This window comes from Cladophialophora carrionii (assembly GCF_000365165.1).
Source record: "Cladophialophora carrionii CBS 160.54 unplaced genomic scaffold supercont1.4, whole genome shotgun sequence".
NCBI lineage: Eukaryota > Fungi > Ascomycota > Eurotiomycetes > Chaetothyriales > Herpotrichiellaceae > Cladophialophora > Cladophialophora carrionii.
In genome coordinates this window covers 1,662,181-1,677,731 of record NW_008481829.1, presented here as the reverse complement: position 1 = coordinate 1,677,731, position 15,551 = coordinate 1,662,181, and the positions used below count along the sequence as shown (strand labels likewise).

Genomic DNA, 15,551 nt, shown 5'->3' with positions numbered 1-15,551 from the left:
CTTGTCCCCTTGCTCCGAACCCAACTGGGACTTGGGCGGAAAGCCTATCTATGCCAAGTGCAGCCACATGGCTCGGCAGTATGTCCAATAATCATGACGACCCAGTAACATCGTTGCTGGTACTGATACATCCTGGCTAAGTCGATATCGCCATCAGCACTGTTACTTACGGCGTCCACACGTCTTGCCGCATGCAGCTGATGTGCACTATACTCTGCCTGGATGATCCTTTTGCCCGGTCAAGCGAGATTGGTAATGCGCTGAATCGCTGTCGAAACTGTTGAGGTTCGAGTTGACCACTGTCGTGGCGAATTCAGACCGGATTACTGAGATGGCCCCCAGTAGATCTGGGGCAGATGACTGGGGCAGGGCGGAGCACCTCCAGAGTTGTACGGGGAAGTGGACTGTTGTTACACCTTGTACACCCCACCATCGGTGAGTGTTTGCATGTCGCCCATCTATATATGGGCTGCCTTGACCCGGTAGATTGAGGCTCGCTCGTGGCTCCCTCACTCCTCGTGCATTCCCCTGCTTCGGGACAATATTCCCTGCTCTTGTTACACAGAACCATACAGGTGGCTCCCTCTTTCACCTCCTCTCTACAGCCCAAGCAGCTCAACAGACACAACGACCAGTCAACATGGGTGCTCCAGAGGTCGAGGTTCCCATCGAGAATCTAGAGGGCAAGGATACGGCAGCAAAGATTGAGAACCTGGAATCCGCCTCGGCAAGCTCGCAAGATCTCTCCTTCGACAAGAAGGCCACAAGCAGGTTGATCAGGAAAATCGACTGGACCCTTCTGCCATTCCTGGCTCTTCTCTACCTTCTCAGCTTCCTCGATCGAACAAACATCGGCAATGCCAGATTGGCAGGTCTCGAGGCAGACCTTGGAATGAGCGGGTTGGACTACAACGTGGGTATACTCCTCTCTGTCATGGATCATCTTGGCTGACATTCACAAAGGGCGCACTAGCGATTTTCTTCCCATTTTATGTCGCTGTCGAACCCGTTTCGAACTTGATGATGAAGAGGACTCGGCCTTCACTGTGGATTCCGTCAATCATGGTCGCGTGGGGAGTTTGCACCACCCTCATGGGACTCGTTACCAACTTTGGTGGCCTGCTTGCCGCTCGTGCCGCACTGGGTATCGCAGAGGGAGGGTTGTTCCCAGGTGTGACGTTCTATATCACAATGTGGTATCGACGCCACGAATGTGGTCTGAGAATGGTGAGCAGAAACGTCTTTGGCAAAATGTGACGAGGCTGACGCGCTCCAGGCCATTTTCTTCTCTGCAGCCACAGCAGCTGGTGCTTTCGGTGGCCTCTTGGCTCGTGGTATTACCGAAATGGACGGAGTTGGCGGCAAAGGCGGCTGGGCCTGGATCTTTATCCTTGAGGGTCTCGTCACCTTTGCCGTTGCCATCCTCGCCTTCTGGGTGATGAACGACTACCCGTCCACTGCCAAGTTCCTTACTCCCGAAGAGCGACACGAAGTCTCTCGACGTCTTGAACAAGACCGGAGCTCCCTCGCAGACGAGTACGCCATGAAGTACTTCTGGGATGCCGTCAAGGACTGGAAGATCTGGGTCCACATGTTCATCACAATTGGGTAAGATGCTGTCCCCTGGTAGCTCCCATTTTGACCGCTAACGAGGCTGCAGCGTCTACACCCCGTTGTACTCATTCTCCCTCTTCCTGCCCACCATTGTCAGGACCCTCAACTATACGAATGAGACGGCGCAGCTCATGACGGTGCCCCCTTACATTGTCGCCTGCTTCCTATGCATCACTGGTGGCTTCGCGGCGGACAAGCTCAAGACTCGCGGAGTTTTCATGATCGGCTTCAACATCACGGCAATCATCGGGCTCATCATGCTCATCTCCTCGCAGAATCCTCACGTCAAATATGCTGGATGCTTCTTCTTCGGCGCTGGCATCTACCCCAACGTGCCTCAAGGTGTGGCCTGGAACGGAAACAATATTGGCGGCTCTGTCAAGCGAGCTGTCGGTATTGCCATGCATGTCGGTTTCGGTGAGTGTTGCACTTTCGACTCCTCACACCCGCACCCGGTGCTGACATGAGATCTTCATAGGCAACCTTGGCGGCATCATTGCTGGCTTCATCTACCTGAGCGAAGACTCTCCCAAGTTCACCAAGGGTCATGCCATTCTCATTGGGATGCTCACCATGAGCACGTGCCTGCAGATCTTCATGACCCTCTACCTCAGACGCGAGAACGCTCGCCGCGACGCCGAGTACAAGGCGCCGGAACAGTACTCTACCGAGGACAAGCTTGCTGAGAGGGAGAAGGGAGACAACGCGACCTTCTTCCGGTACACTGTTTGAGAAGCTAGACCGGGCATGTGGATCATAGGGTAGAAGTTGAGGTCGTAACGCTGTTGACGATGTCCTTCTGCGAATAGCACTATACCTATTCTTGGATATTTCGCATAGAGAAATGATTAAGTTTTCCCCATGATGTTCGTGTCGCCCCGCCAACCTCGCCGATCTCAGCCTCGTCGGCAGCTGTGCCGGATCCGTCGACCAATCATTTGAATCTCCGACCTCGGAGCCTCAGCCTCGTCTGTTAACCAATCACGTCGTGTCTGTAGTAATTCGACATTTCTTGACCCTTTGCCCGATGGCACTTTTTCTCTTCGGGTGCACTACATTTGCTTCGTACTCTGCGCATATTTGGGTTTGATTTCCTTGGGTTGCAGATGCATTTTTGATATGTGTTGGCGTTCATCGACATGTCCCTGAGCTAGACCGTCCGTGCTGCGATTCTGCCTGCTGTGATCAACGGGCTATCGCCCCCCAAAACTCGCATGATGGTAAGGACGGAGATCTTGCGTCTCAAGAAACTCTGCTAATCCGCTATCCAGTTCTCCATACGCTTCGCCAGGAGTGGCTCGCTACGGGCGAGCCACAGAGTACAATGGGCGAGCCGAAGCTTCCATCAAACATCACGACGCCTCCAGGATGTGTTCCACGCCCAGCTCGAAGACCCTAACGCGGCCGCCGTCCTCTCCTCCTTAAAGTCTTCCCCGAAATCGCCACAGACTCTCACAGAGAAGATCGTCCAGCAATATGCGGTCGGCCTGGCCAAGGACAAGTTTGTGAAGTCCGGCGACTATGTTACGATCTCGCCGCACCATTGCATGACACACGACAATTCGTGGCCGGTCGCGTTAAAATTCATGTCGATAGGAGCATCCAAATTGCAGAACCCCAAGCAGATAGTCATGACGCTGGATCATGACGTGCAGAACAAGTCGGAGAAGAACCTGACAAAGTATCGACAAATCGAAGAGTTTGCGAAGAAGCAAGGCGTCGACTTTTACCCTGCAGGACGAGGCATTGGACATCAGATTATGGTTGAGGAGGGGTATGCTTGGCCTGGCACGTTGGTGGTCGCCAGTGACAGTCATACGAACATGTACGGTGGCATCGGCTGCCTGGGGACACCAGTGGTGCGGACAGACGCAGCCAGCATATGGGCTACAGGCCGGACATGGTGGCAGATACCTCCGGTGGCCAAGGTCACATTTAGGGGTGTCCTACCGAAGGGCGTCACGGGTAAAGATGTCATTGTCGCACTATGCGGGTTGTTCGACAAGGATGATGTTCTCAATCATGCGATCGAGTTTACGGGATCCGAGGAGACACTCCGAAGCCTCCCCATCGATGCACGCTTGACCATTGCGAACATGACCACGGAATGGGGCGCTCTGTCTGGGCTGTTTCCCATGGACAGCTTGCTGCAAGGCTGGCTGCGAGCGAAAGCTACCATGTCCGCTTTGGACGCATCAGCAGGCAGACTTGGAAACGAACGCTTCTCACACGCGAGGCTGGATGAACTCTTTAAGCAGCAGCTTACGGCAGACAGTGGCGCTCAATATGCCAAGTATTTGCACTTGGACTTGAATACTCTGTCGCCCTACGTTTCCGGGCCGAACTCGGTCAAGGTTGCCACACCCTTGAATGAGCTTGAGGATCAGAACATCAAGATTAACAAAGCATACCTGGTGTCCTGCACAAACTCTCGCGCCTCAGACTTGGCGGCAGCCGCCAAGGTCTTCAAAGACGCGGCTGAGAAGAACGGCGGGAAGATTCCCAAGCTTGCGGATGGGGTGAAATTCTACATCGCCGCCGCTTCAGTGCCTGAGCAGCAGATTGCCGAAGAGGCTGGGGACTGGCAGGCTCTGTTGGCTGCTGGTGCTATCCCTCTTCCTGCCGGATGTGGTCCTTGCATCGGGCTTGGAACAGGTCTGCTTGAGCCGGGCGAAGTTGGCATCAGCGCAACAAACAGGAACTTCAAAGGTCGGATGGGCAGCACCGACGCGAAAGCATATCTTGCCAGTCCTGAAGTCGTGGCAGCCAGTGCTCTTCACGGCAGGATCAGTGGGCCTGGCTGGTACGAGAGACCCGAGGGCTGGTCTGGAGTCATTCGCGGCGAAGGCGATGGTATCCGAGAGGAGGACCGAATGATCACTGCCGATGAAGCATTCGACAAGATCATCAAGCAGTTGGACAGCATGATCGATTCAGCTGAGGAAACATTCGGCGAAACGCAACAGGCAAACGAAGCAACGACAGGCTCAACAGAGGTTTATCCTGGCTTTCCGGAGCGAGTGGAAGGTGAGATCATCTTCTGTGACGCAGACAACATCAACACCGACGGCATCTACCCCGGCAAGTACACCTATCAGGACAATGTGCCTGTCGAAAAAATGGCTGAGGTCTGTATGGAGAACTACGACTCTAATTTCAATGCGATCGCAAAGCCGGGCGATATTTTGGTGTCCGGTTTCAATTTTGGATGTGGAAGCTCTCGCGAACAAGCAGCGACCTCGATTCTGGCCAAGAAAATTCCTTTGGTGGTTGCCGGCAGCTTCGGCAACATTTTCTCGAGAAACAGCATCAACAACGGCTTAATGGGCCTTGAGGTCCCGAAACTGATCCGACGGCTACGCGAGACGTTTTCGGAGTCGGATAGTCCCCAGGCGTCGACGGATCCTTTAGAGCCGGTTGGCAATAAAGAAGAACAACAGAGTCTCGATTCGCCTCCACCAGCGGTGACACGACCGCGGGAGAAGCAGCTGTCACTACGCACCGGATGGACCTTGGTCTGGGATGTGAAGAAGTCCCAAATTGAGGTGACTGAAGGTGCCACCGGGAAAACATGGGTTGAAAAGGTCGGTGAGTTACCGCCTAATGTTCAGGAGATTATCGCGAAAGGCGGCCTCGAGAAATGGGTACAGAAAGAAATTGCCGCCGCTTGAAGAACAACCCCTGTCAGCCCCTGAAACAGTCAATGGGGCCCATCTCAAAAGCAGTATCGGTAGCGGCGGCAGCAGCATCGTCACTGAGCTCAAACCCAGAGCAAGACCTGAGAAAAAGCGGCACGCATATGGGCCACTGGGTCGGTCCCGGCGTCAATGATACGCACCCAGGAAGGAAGCACAGAGACGCGAGCAGCGAGCAAAGAGCCCACGCAGCCTCGAGGACGCTGCAGCCGTCGCATCGTCTCGCGGGAATCGTGCACCAGGACCATCTTCAGCTCTTTTGAGTTCCGCACGTAAGCCAATAGGAGCTGGAGCGCTTGCGTCTGTGTGGACCTTGATCAGTGAAAGCCCTGACGTCTGTCGATAGAGACGAGAGCCTGAGCACTGAGGTGCACGACTAGCAATGAAAGACCATGCGCGGGACTTGATGGAGGCACTTTGGCTTGCTGTGAGGGGTCTACAGCGACATGGGCTCGGGTCGACGCCTCTACATGGACAAAGTTTGTTCCGATCCGATACCACAGTCTCATTTCCTACCCTGTGCTTGGAACCCCGATAGCCGCTCACAAGCTGAAATCTCGGCTGACGGTGACCTTTTAAATCGCGGCTGTGCGAAAGACGCGGGAGATGGTGAAGCGGGAAACAGATCAGCCCCCAATCGGGAGGTGCAAGCATTAGTGTCTTGGCATAGAAGCTTAAATGCTAAATCCCACAAACATGAAACGCGAACACGTGAAATTCGACATGGGCTGTGCGCACACAACCGCCACCATCCAGCGAATGACAATCCACGGGGGATTTTAACACCTCGAGTGAGACGACGAAAAAAGTACACAATACGAGTAGTACACTTTCGTGGTCAGACTAGACTACCTTATCCACGGGATAGATTATGTATCCATGTTATTTCATCCCATCTTTCTGAGATGAGCCTATACTATATTAGGATTATCGAGTAGCGTTCGGAGTACAAGGCATAGATTACAGTGGGTTTATCCAATTAATATATTAGCCAGCACCAACAAAGTCGCACGAAGTGATCGCGAAGAGTAACCTAGTTCTGTACTTGGCATTAATTAGGTGTGCGACGTTTTTGTCGTCTGGTCTCGATCTGATCTCACACCCACGCTGGAAGGGTCGGCCCAAAATAGCCCCAACTATTCCTAAAGCGGGCTAGCTGACTACTCGCTTACGGGCTTTTTGCCGCCGCTTTCAGGTCGTTTCGGTTCTGCTTGATCGTATCGCATCGCATGTCTCTACCAATTCCACCACGAACAGAAACTGCGTCTCATTGGCATCGTGGGCCAACCGATACTGCGCGAGATCTGTGAGATCTTAGGTGCATACCGACTACCGCTCACCCAATCCCGTCTTTCCATTTCCATCCCGGCACCCGCAGCCACCGAAAAGACTTTACCACACCCACATCAAACCCTCCCCTTGACCCCTGCGTCTCGTATCGACAGAGCCTCGCTCTTAGCGCGACACGGACAACGTCAGATACACCTCCCGTCTTTGCGAGTATATCACTACTGCCGCGCGCCCTCTAACACCATGGCGCCTCGATTCCACAACTCAGAAAAAGAGCCGTTGCTCGCCGCTCATTCGAGGCGCCCCTATCCGGGACGTGTCTCATCTCCTTCCCACACTCATTCGGGCAAACATTCACTTGCTTCAGCTTTTCCAGAGACTGTTTCTCTAAACTCATCTTCTCGGAGCATAGACGGTCGTTCCTCTTTCTTCCCACGTTCATTGCATATACAGATTTTAATCGGCATCATGGTTGCCATTCCTACATACATGATGGCCTCGACGGCGGCGACTTCGCTTGGCCCGCTATGGCCTCGAAACTCGGTAATAAGATCACCGCGACCGGACCCAATTCCTCAGACGACATCTACCACAGTCATATCAAGTCCGGACTCCAACCCTTTCGCCTCAATAGTAGGACCACACATTTCATCCAACTTTCCCGACCCGGCCATAATCTACGTGGACGGTATGTCATATGCTTTCGCGACCAACAATCGGCAACCAGCGCCGAATCACATCAACATTCAGGTCGCCGTTTCCACGGACAACCAAACATGGACGTTGGTCGACCAACATGATGCGCTCCCCAATCTTGGCGCGTGGGAGACCGGCGCGGGCGTCTGGGCTCCGGATGTCGTTCATTTAGTAAGTCAGGCACGAAGATTTCTGCTCGAGACATGACTAACGGCGCGCCATCCAGGACGACGGCACATTCGTTCTCTACTACGCCGACAATGTCGTCTGGTCACCGGCCCACCACTGCGTCGGAGTAGCGACATCGCAGAGCATCCTAGGCCCGTACACACCGCAAGACAGCCCGTTCGCCTGCCCCGACGTCGACGCCCTTGGCGGGGCCATCGACCCGGACGGCTTCCTCGACGAATCCACCGGCAAGCGCTACGTCGTGTACAAGGTCGACGGCAACTCGATCGGCCACGGCGGCGCCTGCGGGAACACGGTCGCGCCCATCGTCCCCACGCCGCTCATGCTGCAGGAAGTGGACCACGACGGGATCACGCCCATCGGCGACGCGGTGCAAATTCTCGACCGCGATGACTTTGACGGGCCCTTGATCGAAGCCCCCGCTCTGCACCGCTCCGCCGAGGGCGTCTACTTCCTCTTCTTCAGCAGCAACTGTTTCACGACACCCCAGTACGACGTTTCGTACGCCACGGCGACGAACATCTACGGCCCGTACACGAAGTCGTCCCGCCCGCTGCTCGTCACCAGCGACGCCGACCTGACCGGCCCCGGTGGCATGGATATCATCAAGGGAGGCGGATTGATTGTCTTTCACGGCCACATGACGGTCAACAACGATCCCATCCTCAAGAAGGAGGCCGAGACGCTGGCCGCCGCGGACAACACCACCGTCGCGAATGTCAACATGCCGCTTGTGCGCGGGATGTGGTCTGGCAAGGCGACTTTCCAGGGCACAGAGATTTTGTTATCGTGAGAGAGCAGACGGGAGGATGGCGCGCTCTGTGCTTTGCTTTTGTTTTGCATCTAGCGTTCAAGCGAGTAGGGAGTTTGGAGTTGGGATCTTGGCCGCCAAATTTAGGACGGCGAATATACCTTAACTGGATGTGGGATGTAAGATGTCAGATGTGAGATGCGAATTATACGAGATGCGAGATATGAGATGCGGCAATCTCCCACCATGTCACGAAGCATTTAGATCTCTGACTTTATTTTGAATTGGATTTGGAGATTTACGACTTTCGGGGTCTTAGACCCGCAAATCATACGAGTACACCCAGTCAGTTGGCCACGCAGGAATGAGGCAGCAAAAAATACATACAACGCATGCGTATATACGCACACATTTTAAGTGTTACGTTCACGTGGACATCGACTGACCAACTCCCTCGACACAGACGCTTGAATTGGATGGATGCCAAGTAGCGAGTCCCTTACGTAGCGAGCGTCGGTAGTTCTATCGCAATCTCAGCCTCTACACCCTTGTGTTCTTCAACGTCTGGGGTCCTCTGTCTATACGTCCAGTATGTAGCCTTATTGTCAGGAACAGCTACTAGAGCTTACTAAGCCTGCCAAGAGGACGCATACAACTCTCGCGCCTCTCGCATGAGAGTCCCATCCTCCTCTCATGCTTCGAGTCCTGTATAACCTAGAGGTCTAGGGATACCTAATACTATTGAGACCCTTAACTGTTACTCTCTGCCTATCGCCTTAGGCCGTCCCTAACACTTATGTGCACGGTTCTCTGTCTTCTGAACTCTTATGACGCTGCGTACCTACCCATAGGCTCGCCATGAGTTCCTCTCAGTGCCCGTCCCATTGTGAAATATGTCTCAAGTCTACGTCTCTACCGAGTCAACCGAAATTATATTGCAGTCTTAGGCCAGGAAGCTTGCGGAGGTCAAGTCGTAGGGCAGACTTCGCAGGTGACCAGGGAAGAAAGATCCTAAGACCAAGAAGGAGGCAAGTAGGGCAGAGGACAATTATTTTCATCGCATGGGTATAGAGCTTTGGGACCGGGAAGAGGCCTACAGAGACCGCCACTCGCTCAAGGAGACGGCACCATATATGGAGGGTTAATCCGCCGACGCCGGACAGCTCCCACGTAGAGGCCGCGTGCGAGTCTCCCTTGTTGTAGCAAATCGCCGCATCGAACCGATCCTGATGTTGTCGAGTTCAACTCAGATGCTAGCGCCAAGACGAGGCTCGCCGGAGTCATTCACAGTGCCCTGTCGAAGAGCATCTGATCCAACCCGTGACCTTGAGATTTTCTGCCGCACCAGAATTCACTTGTTGATATCTTGCACTTTTCAAATATCTCCCAACAATCTTGACGGGGACATCCGCTTCTTGGCCGATACGTGCAATAGCCACAAATCCGGTTTCATAGTTAATGGGTCCATCGAAGGATAGATTGTCTTGTAGTCCGACGGGAAAAACCACTCGCAACGAGAAAGGTTTCGCTCACCTTCAACCCACCGCAAAGTTAATGTGGATGGTTCGAGGAGCAGAGTTTTTGTTTCTTCAGAGGTTCGATCCTGCCGGGGCCGAATTTTTGACACTCGGACGATGTGCGTGTGGAAGTGTGTCTGTGGAGGGCGGGTGCTGCAATGATCACGTCTCATCATCACCACTGTAGGTCAGCTACTCCCAGCGACACTCTTCTTTCTCATCCTTGTTCATCTGCCATCAGCGAAAATTCATGGAGACGTCCAGTTGCGTATGAGAGAATCTTGCTGTGCCGGCCAGTCGATTATCCAGCAGTGGCTTCAGGCCTTCATTGTTTCACTTTTTTGAGCAACCCCTTCAATCGTCTTCCCGACAAGTTTGTGTTCAAAACCACTTTGGCCCTGTTCATCAGCCCTTTTAGAGCTGTCTCTTCGGTACTCTCATGGATGTAGCAGAGTGGCAGATTCAGATATCTAGCAGATGTGGAATACCCACATGGATCCAAACCGCACCTGGCTCCCAGAATACCCATACAACTAACTGCCTCCATCGGTCATCATCTTGTTCTTTTCGAGACAGTAGGAGAAGTCACAATCGACCCAACTTTGAAGTCGGGCCTGGAAGCAGACCTGTAGGGGGGCTTTCAAAGAGGCAAGTTTGCCGACTTTGGTCCGAAGCTCGTGGGAATTTTGAAGCAACTCGACACCGAAGCACCATCAACAGCACCAACGCGGACGCGCCCTCGGTGCCACTACGTCGAATTACTACTCTAAAAATCGAAAAACCGATATAATGCCTCCTCGAATATCATCCTCCGCAGCATCTTTCACCTTGCCCTCGACACCCACGATCCAGACACACTGCAAGTCCTGCTTTCAGCGGTCCTTCTCCTCCAGTCCCTCCCTTTCGCAGACCAAGCTCCGGGAGCAATTCTGGGCCTGGCTGAACGGGCCCGGTGAAAACTTTCGGTATCCTTTACCAGCTTCGACGAACTACCTCTCGGCGTACGACCGGCGAGGTAATCTCCTTCGCGGGAAAGATCAAGAACAAAATGTCCAAGGCGAGTCATCAAAAGAGAAATCACCGGACGATCCCATGACCGCAGACGAAGAAGCTCTAGAAGCCGCCGCAACAGAGACAGACCGACAGGGGCAGGGATACACGCTGCCCAAGGAGTCGTTAGATGACTTACGACCTTTCCCTCTCAACAAGAATTTCGTGAGTCAGAGTATCCTATCGGAGGAGCTGAGGAACGAAATATGGGAGAGGGTCCAGCAACACGGAAAGTCTGTTAGGCAAGTGAGCATGGAGATGGGAGTCGACATGAGGAGGGTCGCCGCTGTGGTGAGGTTGACCGAGGTCGAGAGGAGAATGAAGGCCGAGGTAAGATTGTCCATCTTCCTCTCTCATACACTTTTCGACATGTTTTCCTGTGATGAACATCCAAAATCGATTAGTCTTCCAGACTTCCAAGCATGGTGATTTACAAATTCAAATTACAACTCTCTGAGAAATCCGAGACTCCGAGGATGCGCTCTGTCAGCTTCGATCCCTCGTAACGACAGCTAACGCAGTTGACGCTCTAGGGAAAGCCACTCGCTATTCCCTATGCCCGCGCCGTCCATGGCATGGTTCCTCTGACGACCCTCAACCCACACACTCGCCTGCCTTCCGAACCCCACGAATCGATAAACGACCTTGAGCAACACCCCCTGACCTTCCCCCAGCTCTTCTACCCGACGTCGGAATCCCGCGCCTTCAATCGAACAGACGCCGGCCGTGTCTTCTCCGGCGCACCACGCCTCCCGGACGACCAGGAAACAGCAATCGCCGAGGGCACACACGAGGCCTGGCGGGACAACAGGACCGAGATCATCGGGCGGTTAGGCAGTACCAGACCAGTGCTAAAACCGGCTGATTCGAGAATCCCTCACCCTCATCTCATCGCGTTCGAGAAAGATAAGTTGGACCGCAGTCTCACTCCTCTGGAACGCCGAGCGCGCCATCGCGAGAGGTTACAACGAGACGAAGAGAAGAGACAAGCTCTGAAGGCGCGCCAGAGGGGAGAAGACGAAGCCAAGAAAACGCGGGTTGATCTCGGAAGATGGCAACTCGTCGTCACCGAGGTGCAGAGCACGAGGCAAGGTGTGGGTATCGATGGACGGGGAAGTGGCAAAGGGGCCGTAGGGCAGAGGTATGGCGTTCCTAGTCAAGAGAGGAAGAAGGGGAGGGTCAAGATACCTACGAAGGTGGACGTCTAGTCGGCCGGTGGACGAGTGAGTTGCGTTGGTCTGTGGATCTGCTCGGGCTATCCTCTGCTGTCCAGGATTTTGTGCTGAGATTCTGAGCCACTGGCGGATGTCTCGCCTGCGTATGAAGACGTCCATGTTCCAAGCTCGTCGCGGCGCTTGTACACTTGTCGCCCTTGAGAGGACGTACCATGGACGGAGGACCGATGGCGTGCCTGCCGGTTTAACCCGGGCTTAGAAATGTACAACACTGTCGTCTTGAAATGTTCTTTGCTCTTCGCTCCAAGTTTGAGGTGCATGCAGCGCAGTTCTGAACACCTCAACTCCTAATCGACAAGAGCAAGGTACACAGCAGATTACCAGAGTCACGTGAAATCCCTGGTGGCTGTCGATGTGACTACGGTACAGTATAGGGAAGTGCTGCGTCACTACGGTGTCGCATTCGCACTGTTCCGATCAGCTCTCTCGAAGCTCTCAACAGCTGAACATCCATCGCCACTTTCACTCACAGCCTGGGACGCAGCTGAGATGGTTATTTGCCTGTGCGCTTGTTGACCACGTCGTGTTTCGCCTAGAAGATGGCTCAGCTACTCCAGCTGATCCAATCACGCGCCGTATTGCTGTTCTCGTCACCTTCGCATCCTGCTGCTCGTCGTCCGTGATCGGCAACTTACAGCCAGCCACCGCCAACAAAGAGCTCGTCGTTCCCTGGCAGCAGCTTTTGTGTTTGGACATCTTGATTGAATCTTGCTTCGCCTCCAGCCGCCCAGCAGCGACACATTCCCGTTTTCAGACCTCCTCGTGATGGCATTCATGTGGACCTCATGGCCAGCCATCCTTTGCGCACTGGCTGGCACTTTTGTATGGTCGCCATTGGAAATGGGCTGCCCTTGGATGTTTTTCAAGTCCGAGTTGGAAAACTTTCGCACCAAACTCTCTGCTGGCTTTCCTCTCACGAACTCAGAAGCCTCAGTGTCACGCCTTGGAGGAAATGAAGATGCTCCTGACATCACGATTGCTGGCATGCACCGCCATTGCCGCTGTGGCTCATCTGCAAGTCGCAACAGCCAAATATACTTTACAAGAAGATTATAGCGGGCTCGACTTCTTCAGCAAATTCCAGTTCGTCACCGTACGGAGTCTCTACCCTGGGATCGCCATTCTCCATCGAGATACATACTAACGAACAACGAGCGTGCAGGTCGACGACCCCACCCATGGTTTTGTCGAGTACGCGGCACGACGCTATCCATTGAACGCTACATTACTGACAGCTACTCCTCCAGTTATGTCGATGAAGCCGAGGCTCGCAGACTGGGCTTGATCTGGGAGACCGACAACCTTGTCTACATCGGGGTCGACCACAGTAACATCATCGGTGCATGGTGTCGTCGCGGTCGCCCCAGTGTCCGCCTGGAAAGCAGAGCCTCCTATACGCATGGCCTGATTATCGGCTCGTTCTGGCACATGCCCGGAGGAGACTGCGGCACGTGGCCCGCCTTGTGAGAGTTTCCCGACAGTTTTGCTAATGGTAGACGGCTGATATGATGGAACCGATTTCAAGCTGGACTTATGGCCCGAATTGGCCCAACAGCGGGGAGATTGACATTGTCGAGGGCGTGCACAGGCAGGCCACGAATGCCATGGCGCTTCACACCTCGACCAACTGCACCGTGGATGGAACCCAGTCCGGCACGTGGGTCCATCACGACTGTTCGCCCGCGACGCCCGACAACGCCGGCTGCGGCGTGCAGAGCAATACCCCCAATTCATTCGGCACGGCGTTCAACGCCAATCGAGGAGGCGTCTATGCTACGCTGTGGACTTCCTCCGGCATCCAGATCTGGTTCTTCCCGCGGGATAGAATTCCCCATGACATTAACGTGGGCAATCCGAAGCCTGAAACCTGGGGCATCCCGGAGGCGAATTATTCGAAACCATGTGACTTTGACGCGCACTTTCAACAGCACTGGATTGTAAGGGCACTAGATTCTCGCCGTCATTTCCGAATTTTCTTCTGATTCCTACCACACAGACTTTGAACGTGGCCTTTTGCGGAGACTGGGCCGGCAGTGTCTGGAGCTCGTCGGGATGGTAGGTGTCCTTCTGCTTCCTGCCTTCCACCTCTCCCCGTTTGTCAGACGCGTCACTGCGAACTGCGCGCCGTGGGCCGAAAACTGTGCTCTACATGTGGCTGGCATTCTACATTCTACATTCTACATTCTATAATCCAGAAACCACGCTGACATGTCTGATGTGTTCCTTGTCCGCCCCGTAGCTCCTCCCCGCAATGGCCATCGTGTAACTGCTACGTGGCCATGAATCCAGCGTCCTTTATCAACACGTTCTGGCTGGTCGAATCAATCAAGGTGTATCAGTATCAGGACCGGGGGGGCCACCATGGGGCCGAGCCGGCATCGGAAGGCTTGACCTTGCAGACTCAAGCGGGTGCGGGTGCGGGTGCGGGTGCAGATTATTGATGGAGGGGACAGGGCAGGCCAGGATAGGATGGGACAGGATGGGCAGGACAGGATAGGACAGGACAGGGCAAGCCAGGTCAAAAGTCGGTACCGTTTGTTCGCGGCTCCGTCGTAGGTCTACATTCGGAGTATATGAAACGTTGAGCTTTCTTCGATCGATGGCTGGACCGACCGTCGCCTGCATGCGCGAGTGAGCCCCGAATGAGTCGCGAGTGAGTCGTGAATGGTATATCGCGAATGGTAATCCGTATATTGTGTGTGATGTCTATGTCTATGTCTATGTCTGTGTCTACGCTTACACTTGGTTGGTGATCCATCTTCAAACCATTTGTATGTATGTACCGGAGTATTTCGATGAAGGACACACGAACACCATCTTCAATCCATTTATATGTATGTATGTATCGTTATGAAGGACAATGTGACCAAGAACACATCCTCAAGCACCTTTGTACATATCTCAATCAAGGACAACACGGACACGAACACGAAGCACGAATGAAGAGTTGAGTTTTGTGAAGAATTTGTCATTCGCTACCACTTTAGTGGTTTACACAATTTGTACGTACGTATGTATGTATGTACATATGAGAACGCCACAGTATCTCAAAGCCGTCCTTCGATGGCGTGGGGGCGTCGACACGGTCTCCGGACGCCAGGTGTCGGACCGGATGACGAGATCTTGTAGTAATCTACTCTCTTCGGATTACTATCTCTTCGGATCCTGGACAGAGTATAGCATGCACATTCCATAGGCGCAGGGCCTCGCAGGGCCTCGTAGGACGGCTCGAGACCTGTCTTGGAAACGGTCCGCATCCGGTACGCCATCCTGAGTCCTGGATAAGACTGGTAATTCGAGACAAAGGTCGTCTACTCCGTCTGGTCTGGCGGATTTGGGCCCTCGGGAGCTCGTTCCCGCACTGCTGTGTGCACATGCTGATGATGATGCTGACCTGAGCCGTTGCGTTGAACTTATAGGACGTGGGAACGCGTTGCAAGTCTCAAGTCTCAGAAGTCAAGTCTTCAGGTCCCAGCTGCATCAAGTCTTCCCGTACTCGGGTATTTGGGTGGTT

At 53.8% G+C, this 15,551-nt stretch overlaps 5 protein-coding genes across 5 annotated transcripts; all 5 read left to right on the top strand.

Moving 5' to 3' along the window:
• Positions 1–640: 640 nt before the first annotated feature.
• G647_05270 (uncharacterized protein) lies at positions 641–2,346 on the top strand (the record flags this gene model as incomplete). The annotated part of the gene is made up of 5 exons (XM_008729601.1): positions 641–913; positions 964–1,227; positions 1,277–1,608; positions 1,661–2,031; positions 2,093–2,346. 5 exons carry the CDS (start codon positions 641–643, stop codon positions 2,344–2,346), a joined length of 1,494 nt encoding a protein of 497 aa, XP_008727823.1.
• A 482-nt stretch (positions 2,347–2,828) lies between these two features.
• On the top strand, positions 2,829–5,285 carry G647_05269 (homoaconitase, mitochondrial; the record flags this gene model as incomplete). Its single annotated transcript, XM_008729600.1, has 2 exons — positions 2,829–2,834; positions 2,886–5,285. 2 exons carry the CDS (start codon positions 2,829–2,831, stop codon positions 5,283–5,285), a joined length of 2,406 nt encoding a protein of 801 aa, XP_008727822.1.
• Positions 5,286–7,067: 1,782 nt separating this feature from the next.
• On the top strand, positions 7,068–8,277 carry G647_05268 (uncharacterized protein; the record flags this gene model as incomplete). Its single annotated transcript, XM_008729599.1, has 2 exons — positions 7,068–7,466; positions 7,522–8,277. The coding sequence occupies 2 exons, from the start codon at positions 7,068–7,070 to the stop codon at positions 8,275–8,277; spliced, it is 1,155 nt and encodes a 384-aa protein (XP_008727821.1).
• A 2,264-nt stretch (positions 8,278–10,541) lies between these two features.
• G647_05267 (uncharacterized protein) lies at positions 10,542–12,010 on the top strand (the record flags this gene model as incomplete). Its single annotated transcript, XM_008729598.1, has 2 exons — positions 10,542–11,132; positions 11,336–12,010. The coding sequence occupies 2 exons, from the start codon at positions 10,542–10,544 to the stop codon at positions 12,008–12,010; spliced, it is 1,266 nt and encodes a 421-aa protein (XP_008727820.1).
• A 985-nt stretch (positions 12,011–12,995) lies between these two features.
• G647_05266 (uncharacterized protein) lies at positions 12,996–14,478 on the top strand (the record flags this gene model as incomplete). The annotated part of the gene is made up of 6 exons (XM_008729597.1): positions 12,996–13,130; positions 13,200–13,228; positions 13,285–13,500; positions 13,563–13,974; positions 14,034–14,092; positions 14,277–14,478. The coding sequence occupies 6 exons, from the start codon at positions 12,996–12,998 to the stop codon at positions 14,476–14,478; spliced, it is 1,053 nt and encodes a 350-aa protein (XP_008727819.1).
• Between the last annotated feature and the right edge of the window lie 1,073 nt (positions 14,479–15,551).